Source organism: Leiobunum rupestre, chromosome 3 (genome assembly GCF_980474605.1).
Source record: "Leiobunum rupestre chromosome 3, qqLeiRupe1.1.hap1, whole genome shotgun sequence".
Taxonomy (NCBI): domain Eukaryota; kingdom Metazoa; phylum Arthropoda; class Arachnida; order Opiliones; family Sclerosomatidae; genus Leiobunum; species Leiobunum rupestre.
Window position 1 is genome coordinate 47,936,621 of NC_143386.1, and position 12,445 is coordinate 47,949,065.

General features: G+C 36.4%; 1 protein-coding gene across 2 annotated transcripts; it reads left to right on the plus strand.

Moving 5' to 3' along the window:
* Positions 1-226: 226 nt before the first annotated feature.
* Positions 227-6,987, plus strand: LeuRS-m (Leucyl-tRNA synthetase, mitochondrial). 2 transcript variants are annotated; one of them, XM_090168523.1, is made up of 15 exons: positions 227-365; positions 493-582; positions 645-865; positions 921-981; positions 1,042-1,131; positions 1,200-1,877; positions 1,944-2,065; positions 2,140-2,303; positions 2,368-2,633; positions 2,693-2,783; positions 3,210-3,370; positions 3,432-3,509; positions 3,575-3,727; positions 3,791-3,859; positions 6,488-6,987. In XM_090168523.1, exons 1-15 carry the CDS (start codon positions 282-284, stop codon positions 6,686-6,688), a joined length of 2,529 nt encoding a protein of 842 aa, XP_090024649.1. In that variant the 5' UTR covers positions 227-281; the 3' UTR covers positions 6,689-6,987. The 2 variants fall into 2 exon arrangements, with proteins under 2 accessions (XP_090024649.1, XP_090024650.1); XM_090168524.1 differs by lacking the exons at positions 227-365; positions 493-582 and having other exon boundaries at positions 777-865; positions 921-1,028; positions 1,099-1,131.
* The last annotated feature ends 5,458 nt before the right edge of the window (positions 6,988-12,445 follow it).

Genomic DNA, 12,445 nt, shown 5'->3' on the forward strand with positions numbered 1-12,445 from the left:
CGTGGGGGCGTGAGAATAGTCTGTTAACTATTCTCACGTCCCCCGTGAGAATAGCCTGATGACTATTTTCACGCCCCCCGTGAGAATAGCCTGATGACTATTTTCACGCCCCCCGTGAGAATAGCCTGATGACTATTTTCACGGGGGACGTGAGAATAGACACTGCCTGGACAAAAACTACGGCTCGATTGCGTAATTTGTAGTCTGCTAATTTTGCTAAAGCCATTTCGCATTGTGTAATATTTCGCCGTCTCAGGTTTCCAGAAATATTTTTGACAAAAATGACGAAATATTGTCGAAATTTAAGTAATTTCATCAAATATAAAATTCAGATTAGATGCATATTTAGTCAGGATGGAGTATGGGTATGTTATTAGGTTTTTTTTACGATAAATTAAACTATTTAAGGGTTGAAATACCAAGTCTTAAGAATAATCGCTTTTTTTGAACAAGCTCTTACCAATTTCTTACATTTTTCCTGTTATATTGTAGCCTAAAGAAGCCAATTGTGACATAAGAAAAGAAACTGAAAAGTATTGGATGCTTCAAAATATTATCAAAAATAAAGGAAAAGTTATCACAGTATGAAACAACTTCAATCTAACAACTACTGCAAGTAACATTGTTCGTTTTTGGATTTTCAGAAAAATAAGGAAAAGTTTTATGTTCTCTCAATGTTTCCCTATCCTTCGGGAAAACTGCACATGGGTCACGTCAGAGTTTACGCCATTAGTGATGCCATAGCGTGGTTCCAGAGGTTAAATGGCAAAACTGTGATTCATCCCATGGGCTGGGATGCCTTTGGTCTTCCCGCTGAAAATGCTGCAATTGAAAGAAGAGAAAAACCAGAGATATGGACAAGAAAGTATATTAATGCACCAAGTTTTTATTAACACTGTCTGATTAATATTCAACAACAGCAATATAGAAACAATGAAAAAGCAATTGGTTGAGCTTGGTATCAGTTTTGATTGGGAGCGAGTACGTGATTGATGTTCCCTTTTGGTTCCATAAATTTCAATGACAAAGTAAAATTTATAGGAATTAGCAACATGCGATCCTAGCTATTATAAATGGACTCAATATATATTTCTTAAGCTTTATGAAAAGGGGCTTGCCTATCGTAAAGAGGTACAAGACTTTTTAATGTTTTTCAGTTTTAAAATTTTTTGAATTCTGCTAAAGTAATATTTTTAAAGGCAGTGGTAAACTGGGATCCAGTTGATAATACAGTATTGGCTGATGAGCAAGTAGACGAAAATGGTTATTCGTGGCGATCAGGTGCTAAAGCTGAAAAGAAAAAACTGAAGCAGTGGTTCATTCGATCTACAAGTTACTCCAAAGCCCTTTACGATCGCTTAAATCTACCTGAAATGAAGCAGTGGAGAGACATAGTCAAACTTCAGCGTCATTGGATCGGAGACTGCAATGGTCACACATTAGACATTGAACTTCTAGATGGAGATCAAAAAATTGCCCATAAATTACCAGTTTGGACTGATCAGCTTTATAATCTGCATAATGCCAAATTTGTTTCAATATCCACTGAACATTATCTAAACAGCGAAAAATATCGGAGTAGTGTAGGCAATCTAATTACGCTTAATGCAATAAATCCACTGTCAAATGAGAAATTGCCAATAGTTGTTAGCCAAGAGGCGCAGCCTGAATGTACGGACTCTAAATTGTGCTTTGAAACCTTAGCCACCGAAGTGGAAGATCAAGTCTGTAATGAAAAAAATCAAAAAATTTATGATAAATTGCGTGAACTTAGTGTGATGGTTTACCCATCAAGTCAAAAGCTCAGGGACTGGTTAATTTCGCGGCAACGTTATTGGGGGACTCCGATACCTATTGTTCATTGCGATACTTGCGGAGTATGTTCCATTTTCCATCTTACAATATATTCCTGGTGTTTAAGTTAATTTTTCAACTTTAAATAGATTGTACCAGTAAAATGCAGTGATTTACCCCTAGTTTTACCAAAATTGGATGATCTCAGCGTAACAACAGGTATTTCACCACTTGCAAAAGCAACGGAGTGGATAAGTGTTGATTGTCCAAAGTATTTTATTCTTATTATTTTTAGTATAAACGTTTTTTTAAAAATACAAAAATTTTCTCTATTTAATATTGTAGATGTGGGGAAAAATCTCAAAGAGAAACTGACACGATGGACACATTTGTCGATAGTTCTTGGTATTATATGAGATATTTGGATACTGGAAACTCAAATGAAATCATGTCTGGAGAAAAAAATAATTTATTACCTGTTGATGTTTATATTGGTGGCAAAGAACATGGTATTTATTATTTTTAACCGAAAAAGTGATTTGTAACTTATTTTTTGTTTTTTTACTGTTTTAGCAATAATGCATCTTTATTACGCCCGTTTCATAAGCCAATTTTGTTTTTCCATTGGTATATTGAACAATCCCGAACCTTTTTCCTCGCTTTTAGTACAAGGAATGGTTCTTGGCCAAACTTACAAATCAAAATCATCGGGCAAATATTTAAAACCCGAAGAAGTTGATGCCAAGGGAAAAGAGACTATTGAGAAATCTACGGGTCTTCCAGTTGTTATTGAGTGGGAAAAAATGAGTAAATCAAAACACAATGGCATCGATCCCCAAGTAATAAACATCTTCAAATGGTGTTGTTGAAAGTGCATTAATTTTCCAATACATTTCAGAAAATTATTGATGAATATGGTGTAGATGCGCTTAGATTATTTATTTTAGCTGATGTAGCGCCAAACTCCCCGAGAAAATGGAATTCTGATAGTAAATTAATTTATAGCAATTTCCATTTGACTTCTCAAGCACTAAGGATCATCCGATCAACATTTCATATTTAATTTGTGTGCTTGGCAGTGAAGCGCTAGAATGTTGGAAATATGTTCCATATCCAGTGCTCGAAATGGACTGGAACGCTGTTCCCTTTTGTAAAAGTTTTTCCTCATATCGTTCAAGTTTGTAAAGATTATTTTTAATTGCGCAGCTCCGGTTTTTCAGAATAATCGGAAGCTTTGAAAGGAAACACGTTCTGGTTCAAGAATAAGTCCATTTCGAGCACTGTCTATATCTTTCTCAATCAATGTGAGAGCAATGACTTCGGGGATAGATTCGGACTGAATCTTGAGCAATCACATGGAAAGTGCAATTAGATTCTGCTAAACTGGCTCTTGATTTAATACTGTTATAATCTAGGATTTGACAGTCTTGTAAAATTTATGAGGAAACTATGGGTGACAGTGTCGGATTATCGTGATCATAAAATGGGTCAATACAAGCCCAAAGAAATTCCTCTCGAAGAAATCATGAAACATGAAGAATTTCTTTTTGATAATAGGAATTACTATCTCAAAGGGGTAATATTTGAATCTTTTTTTAATTTCCATCAATAAGATTTGATTTAGGATTTTTTTACAGGCAACTAGTCAGTACATATTCCGTAATCAAATAAGTGTTGCCATTTCCAAAATACAAGCACTAAGCTCAAGGTTACTGGTAAATGAAATCTTTTCTTTTGTAATTTTTTTTTGCTTAGGTATTAATGTAAAATATTTTTTAAGAGTGTGCCAAAGATACTATGGTGTGGAAATGTCGAATTTGAAAAGACTTTATCGGCTCTAATCATAATGCTCTTACCTATCATGCCCCATTTCTCAGCAGAATTGTGGGAGGGATTTAGAAGTGTTGCGGCTTCGAGTGATTCTTATGATATTGTAGGTTAATGTTCGGAGTATTTGTGTAAAAAAAAATATTCATATTATATTTAAATATTTTAGAGTAAACCCTTAACCGAACAAAATTGGCCAGAGGTGGACCTGAACTACAATCTTGATTTGAAAATTAAGGTATGATTAAATTCTTTAAGTTTGATGGACAAGTAATTTTTAAAGATATTTTAGTCCAGGTTACAGTAACGCAGTTTCTGAATTTAGAGAAAATAGACCAAATAGTGGCCAACGCGAGAAACTCATCGTTACTTGATTTTCATCTTCCAAACAGAACAGTGGTGTAACCATTAGACATAGAAGAAAATGAGTCTGCCTAGAGAGCCCTCCCCTAGCTTCCACCACAGGTTTCCTGAAAACTTCCAACCTCCCTCTTACTCCCTATACTAGCGAGCCAATCATATTGTTCAAATTCAAATAGTGTTTTTTTTAGTAGTACCAGCGACACTAGCGACCCTAGTAGTAATTCCGGCGAATTCAGGAATAACGCATTTTCGAAGTGCTACGATCGTCAAATGTAATCATTCGCGAGGGGCAAAACATGACGGAGAAGTTGGAAATTTTCATGGCACATGAAGGCCGCGTCGAGGCAGACTCCTTTTCTTATATGTCTCTTGGTGTAACTAAGCCAATGGAGCCTGCATTACTTAATAGAGCCCACGAGCTAATCCGTCTGCCACGAGTCCACAAGTTTACTGCCTGTAGGGCATTTTCCTATTTTGCCTTGGGACCCAATTTTTCTAGCTATGCTACTGTAGCAGACTCTTTGTTTCAAAGCAAGTGTCGGCTCGACGTGTACTAGCTCTTTTTTCAACAGATGTCGCTAGCGTCGAAATCATCAAGCTACATTTCGACGTAAAAGGCGGGACATAAAAGTACCCCTCCCATTGATTGACTCGTTTTTAAATTGGACAATAACTTATAGTAAATTTTTACAATATATTTGATATGGGATATACAGGGTGTCCACTATAAAACGATCCAGGGCGAATATATATGAAACCGTTTTCTCTAGGAATATAAAATTTTTATGTTACATAGCTCGTGCAGATGGCCAAAGAAGAATGATAACCTCGATCACCTTGAATCATGTCTTCAAGGTCATCCAAAAACTATCTCGAGAACCGTAAGTGTTAGAAAGTTGGTTCCAATTAGAAAAGTGTTCCTCATCACATTTTAGGTCTCAATAGCGAAGACCCAATCAGATGTGACCAATAGAAAGTCGAGAAAAATTTACCAAAATCACAAAGGTCGTAAAAGGGAAAGCACTAATAACTCCTTAACAAAATTTCCAAGAAGAAAGTTGTTGTTCTTCACATTTTTTATGTATTAATAACTCAGGGCCCCCACTCAAATCTTCAATTTTTTTATAGGAAAAATAGGATTAGATTTCTAAAAATATAGGACTTTATAGGACTATTTTTACAAAATTATAGGATTTTATATAGGACTATATATGCTATTTAATTTACTAACTTTATGCATTTAAAAACTAAATCTATATTTAGTGAAATAAATCTCCGATTTTCACTTAAAAAATAGGAACTATTTAACGATTTTATTAAAAATATATACTAGTAGCTAACCATGCTAACAATAACGAAAGTATAGACTAGAATGACTTGGTATAGGAATTTATCCTATAGCTAAAATAGCAATTTAACTTCTGAGTGGTTGGATTTGAAATGGGCAAAATATGAAAATTATAGGATTTTATAGGACTTTTGGGGGATTTTACTAAAAATATAGGATGTTATAGGACATTTTTGAAAATATAGGATTTTATAGGAATTATAGGACCTCTGGGGGCCCTGATAACTTGAAATAAGTTTTGAAATTATAATTACTAATTGGAATTTTTGCTCTAAACCTAATGGTTCTCGAGATAATTTTAGTATGACCTTGAAGACATGGTTCAAGGTCATAAAATTTTCTGAATATTAAAATCTCCTACCATGATGCGATTGTCTAGCAAATTTCGGTAATGTAGCACGACGTATTTTGGCGTTTTTAGCGCTGTCTTGCAATTTTTCCTTTTACGACCTTTGTGAATTTAGTAACTTTTTTCTCAACTTACTGTTGTTCGAATCCGATCATGTTCACGCGATGTAGGCATAAAATGTGACGGGGAACACTTTTCTAATTGGAATCAACTTTCTAACACTTAAGTTTCTCGAGATAGTTTTTGGATGGCCTTGAAGACATGGTTCAAGGTCATCGAGGTTATCATTCATCTTTGACCCCCTGCACGAGCTACGTAACATAAAAAAAATTAAATTCTTAGAGAAAACGGTTTCTGATACATTCGCCCTGGATCGTTTTTAAGTGACACCCTGTATAATAATCGTTAAAGTCCACTAACGTCGTAAATAGAATATAAGTTTTCTAATTATAATTGGTTCTCTGACGACGTTTCGTTATGGTTTCGCTATTTGGAAATTGGAATTTTAGCTTCCTGTGCCATTAATAGATGGCACCACGCTCTCCTGAAAAGTTGTTTTTTCAAAGAAAAGGATATATTTATTGCCATCTCTAATAATAAGGGCCTTATCATAATACAGGTGGCAATGATTGAGCCAACAGTTGTTTCAAAAAGGGTAAATCCAGCAACTAACAAACCGCTTTAGTTGGCTGCACAGGCCTCTACAAAATCTGAAAAGCCTAATTGCTCCTCTTGTAAAATTTCGTGCTCAATCTCTCTCATTTCCAACCTTAGGAATAATAAATTTGATAAATTTTTTTTATTAGGTTAACGATGACGATAAAGCCACGATTAAAATTCCTAGACATCAATTTGATATTTTAACCCAAGATGAGGCAATCAGTTTAGCGTATAGTCAAGAAGTAATTAAGGAAGTATTAAAAACTAAAAAAATTAAAAGCATCGACCATCAACATTATCCTGGTCTTGAGTATCAACTAAAATTTTCAGTTACGAAAATTACGTAGCATTGTTTAGAAAATTGTTTACTTTTATCATAAATTATGTAAAAATGATTTGTGAATAACCATAAACTATTTTAGATTACCTTGATCATGTTTTCAAATTCAGGGAAATGTATTGAGCGAAGCGAAGCGAGTGAGTGTAGCTCTCACTGTTTTGACTTCAATGGGAAAGTTGGCTGTGCGTGTGTATGTGGGTATGTGTGTGTGTCACACTTGGGGGAGAAGAGAAAGGGACTCTGAACGAGACGGAGAAGAGAGAGGGAAATTCGCGGTAATGTCCGGAAGAGAGGGAGACCTTCGCCGCGGGAGAGGGGGGGGGGGACAAGGCACTGCCATTCAGGATATAATTTAAGCGAAAAATAAAGAGTGGACTATTTGTACTAATAAACTGTTTGTAGCTTAATAAAATTCGTTTAGTTTTCTTTTGGTATTAATGTTCAATTAACATAAATACGACATTACTAAAGTTATACAACTCTTGGACAACTCCGTAATTCACGATTATCGTAGCGCCCACGCTCCACTCTAGTCTTTGTCGAGAATGCCGGCTCTGGGTTTTGAGACGTCCTAGTTAGAAACTAGCTTTAATACCCGGCTTCGCCCAGAGTCTTAGTTTTAATGAATTAGATCTGATTTGTACGCTGTAGCAAAAACGTAACACGCGTAGCAAAAAGTCCTGAACTAAACCTCCCCTTCTACGAACTGCTACGAAGTCCCTTCTTTCACACTGGCTACGTTCAGTAGCTTGCAACAAGTTAAACGTTGCAGGATTTCGGAACCGGTTTTCTACTGTACGCTTTTTTCCATTTCCGGTGTGATGTAGCGTTGCTGAAACATTTGAACCGGCTCTTCCAGCCGGTTTCTTCGTTGTTAAACGGAATCGCGACGTCACAGCACGTGGGAAGGCTAGCTGAGGACGACACAACAGACGATATTTTATAAAAATTACAACAATCGTAAAAACTAAAAAAGCGTTCAAGGATTTTTTTTTAAACTGGACCTGTGGCCAGTAGAGCCTAGGTGGTTTAATTAAAAAACTGGCCACTGGTCACTTACCATTTTTAACCTTCAGGCTTTCATACTTTATGGTCAAATAATGTATTCTTGACAATATGTGCTATAGACCCGACCCGAACAAGCCTACTGAGAGAGAGACTGTTTATATTTCTTTTTGCTAACTGCTAAATTCGCTTCTTCTATACTGTGTGTTGAGTGACAGACTCACGACACCCAGTCACCCACCCATAGCCCATACACACAATTGACACAAGGCCAAGCACACAGCATAGAAGCAAAGACCAAACAATTTTAGGGATTAATATAGTATTTTTTTAATAAACTAAAATCTTGAAAGGAAAAAACTTTGAATTAATTAAGTGATCACCAGGGCCACTAACACCCCAAGCATTTCATTTTTAAACTGGCCCAGCTAATTGAAAGCCGAGACCAGCCGGAATAATAGATAAGGGAAGCAAAGGGCGAAAGTCCAAAGTCGAGTAAAATAAAATTTAATGATGAGTAAAATTGAATTAGATTATTAACCATGTCACGTATTTGAAATTAGGCACGTTTAGTTGGAAATCAGGTCCTGAACATTGAGTTAAAATTTCAAAGCTCGAGAGCTAACCGTTCTTGAGTTTTTAGAAACATGACATACAAATAAATAAAATAACAAACTTTAAGACTTATAGCATACGCCTAGACCTTTGCTTATGGGGACCTTATCCCCATAAGCAAAGGTCTAGGTCAGATTTTTGACGATCACATACCCGTTATTAAGAGGTAGGTATTCAAAATCTGCACCTCATAGTGGTTATGTTCTCAACTAGGCATTTCCCCAAATGAATTTCGCGAATTGCATGATGAATGCGCAGAAGACGTGCGCGAACATTTATAAACTTAGAACCACGTGGGTCGTTTGAGAAATCTGAAAATCTCTGCCGCTAGCCCTTAGCACCGTAGCCAAGGCTTATTCACAGTTTTATCACTTTCAAACTTAAAATTAACACTTATCGTTGCAAAATGATTCATCAGAACCTAAATCTGGCTATTAGAAATAAGAATTGTGTTTCTGAAAGTATTTAGTTTTAAAATCAGAGATTTAGGCGCGTTTTGTGTGGCATTTATCAACCCGAGCGTGGCTGCTCTACCAAGTAAGATAATATTTTAGATGTAGAAATTTTGAAAACGAAGATGGCGCTACTGCCCTATAGTCGTACGCAGCCTTGGAAATAACGGTGGTCAGCTGGTCAAAGACCAGTTTATTTATTAAAAATTTGGGGGTCACTGGTCACCGTGTCCAGTTTATTCATTCGAAATAATATCAAATAATAGGAGATGACCAGTTTATTAATTCAAAGTTTCTATCAATTTTGATTTCCCTATTCACCGGATTTCTATGTACCGCGTACTACCGTCGCACGTCGAGGCATTGCAGAGTACTTCGCTCGCATCCCTTGAATGAGTCAAACTGTCGAAGCCCCCTCTGGCCTCAAAGCCTCAAACTTGCAATCCTCAAGTCTCGCTTACCCGAGGGTCTTCTAGGCCTAACTATTTTGAATACGTTTAAAATTAATGTTACCGACATAATCTAACTTCTAAACATGTATAGGTTTTTTTAGGCTTATTAAATGTCATTAGAACATTTTATATGAGACCAGTTTAATAATTCATAAGCTAGGGGGACACTAGTCATAATGACCAGTTTAATAAATCATAATCTAAGGGGTCACTGGTCATAAGGACCAGTTAAATAAAATACCTTATTTCCAAGGCTGGTCGTACGTTCATTTTCTTATCTCCAGGACAACGCCGTTAACATGGGCCCCTGTGGTAGACCTTGGCTTATGGGGACCTTATGATAGGCTTATGCTTATAGTTATAGCTTGGAGGAGAAAAGTATTCTGGAGTGGAAAAGTCGGGCGACACATGCGGCTTTGTAAAATTCCCATCATGCTCTTTTTGGTCGGACGTCATCAAGCCAGAATGATGGCAGATAAAGCTGACGTCCGACCAAAAACCGGGGTAGTCTGGGTAATTCTAACAGCAATAGGCGGGAAAGGACGTTCTTATTACCGCTATGGGATTTTCCACTCCAGAATGCTTCCCTCCTCGAAGGTTATAGATTGTACCATATGTAACATAATTATGTTACATATGATTGTACCAAATATGCAGGTAGTTTTAGTGATTTTGTTTGAAAATAAAAGCATCTTAAGTAATTTTGAAAATCAAGTTTTGAGAAATTTTTAATTTTAAAATCTCGTTTTATTACTTTTATTATGAAGTTTTTTACCCAAAAATAAATTTTGTGGACTAAATTCTTTATAAAATACGATGTTTTTATTCTAAGGTAATGGATATCATATATTTATAGTTCCACTAAAACAACAACTACTACTACATATCGAGTGATACTATGACCAAAATGTAGTAGTAGTAGTAGTAGTTGTTGTATTAGTAATATTTATAGTATTAGTAATCTAATGCCGAGACCGCATTAGAGATGGTGCTAGCAACGAGTAAATATATATATATTTTAAACTGGAGTCAGCTTGCTGGTTTTGATCCCTGGCCACTCTGCGCCCGTGATGGAAAGCTAACGCTCACGGTTACAGAGATATTTAGTGTCTGAAATTCCATCTTAAAAACACGTATTGACTAGTTTAAAGAACTACTACCATGGTTGGTGGAGAGATGGTTGATAGACTCCGATTTTTGTACTCTTTAATATTCTTAGTCTGCGCCAGAGTTTAGGGGCTCGTCATCAACTCTCTGCTTTCGTCATATCAAGAAAGATTTTTTGCGTCTTCGACTCTACTCCATTTTATCAGTAGGCGATACTTTTTATAAATTTTACGAATTTGCGGGCGGTAAATATAGATTTATGAACAATGATTTTTATCGGTGCTGTGCTTTCGTTTTTTAATTTAGTTGTCTTTAGATAGTGGTAAAATGACATCGGAAATTTCAAATAAGTTTTTTTTTAAAGTTTTCTTACATAACTTTTTTCCATAAATTCAAATCAATATTCTAATTTCACTTTAAAAATCTAATCTGTAAACTCGCAATTATAGCTACAAAACATCAGCGCGCTACTTTATTTCCAAAAGAACGTATCTTTTAAAAAAATTGTGCAAAGATACGTGGTTTTGGAAATAAGATAGCGAATGAGCTTCACCGCTATACTTCTATGTGCTGCAGAGAAGTGGTCGACATTTCAAAGGGGCTACATAGCGATGACAGCGCCATCTATATTTTCCAATGGCTATATTTTCCCCGTTGGAAGGACTCTCTCCTGGCCAGACTGAACTGTGATCGCTTACCTACCAATGAAAGACTATTCCTTATCAACTTAAAACAGTCGAATGCTTGTACTAGTTGTAACACTCAGGAGGTCCAGACAGTGGAGCATATTCTGTTCTCCTGTGTTCGTGGTCAACCAGTTAGGCCAAGACTTTTTCATGCCCTAAACACAGGCAGATATGATACAAATCTACAAGGGGTGAAAACCGCGGTCCAAAACGGAGACATGGCAATCATTTCTGATATCTGTGCTATCTTTTGCGCGGCCAGTATTTTTTAAAGCGCAAGTAGAACACAAAGCAGACATAAATAGTCATTTTTTTTGTTTTGTTAAAAACACAGAAGAGAAAACAGTAGAAAGGACTGCCAACTTTTATCTTTCTGTATATATATTTTTTCTTTTTCTTTTGTTTTTGTTTTTGAGTGTCTGTATCAGGGTGTGTATGGTGCGAAGACCTAGTTGTCATGTGCACCAAAATAAAGTTTATTATTTTTGAAAAAAAAAAGCTATACTATGGGAAAAAATCGGAGTCTATCAACCATCTCTCCACAAACCCTGCTATTACTGACGAATTTAAGAGAGCTCAGCCTTGGGCTCCAGCTGGCGAATAGTTGGCGTTAGAACGGTTCGATAATTTTTTTTCAGAGAATAGAAACTGTTTCGGACTGTTGAGTAGTTTTCGACTATTGTTTATCTTTTGTTTGGAACTCCTTCTAGTCTCTGCTAGTTCTCCTCCGATCTCCTTTGGTTTCTCAATGGGTTTGCGCGAAATCGCTACATAGGGCAGCGTTGTCAGACGTACTATAGCGAGTTTTTGATGGCTCCGTAAACTTGGCCCCTCCAAACCCCATAATCAAAATTTACTTAATCCATCATTTTGCTCTCATTTTGCTCTATTACGCTCCGTGTCGTAACCATTTTGCTCCGTCTCCATTAATTACTTATTAACATTTTAATTGGGGGGGCTAAGTTTACAATAGGCCCCCTCACTTATGATAAAACAACGATTAAATAGATAATTAAATTGGCTTTGTTTTGCTCCATTATGCTCCACAAAAATCAAATTTTGCTCCACATTGCTAATCGAGATAACTAATTTCTAATTGGGGGGGCTAAGTTAACGCTTCCCCCCCCAGTTCACCGATCTCTTTTAAACTTAGAATATAATTTTTCGCTCTAATGCTCTAACGATTGCACTTAGTTAGAACTTTTGCTCCATATGCAATAGGGAGTTAATTGCATTTTAATTCGGGGGCCAAGTTAACATTTGGCCCCCCCACCTGTTCCGATTAATATCAAAATGTGAATTCTTTAACTTCTCATCTTGCTCCGATGACCGCTTAATTCCAAAACATTTGCTCCATTTTAAAACTGAAGTTATTCAAATTTTAATTGGCGGGGCCAAAGTCACGGTCGCCCCCCCCCCCAAATATCTTCGCAATTCGAAACGCAAA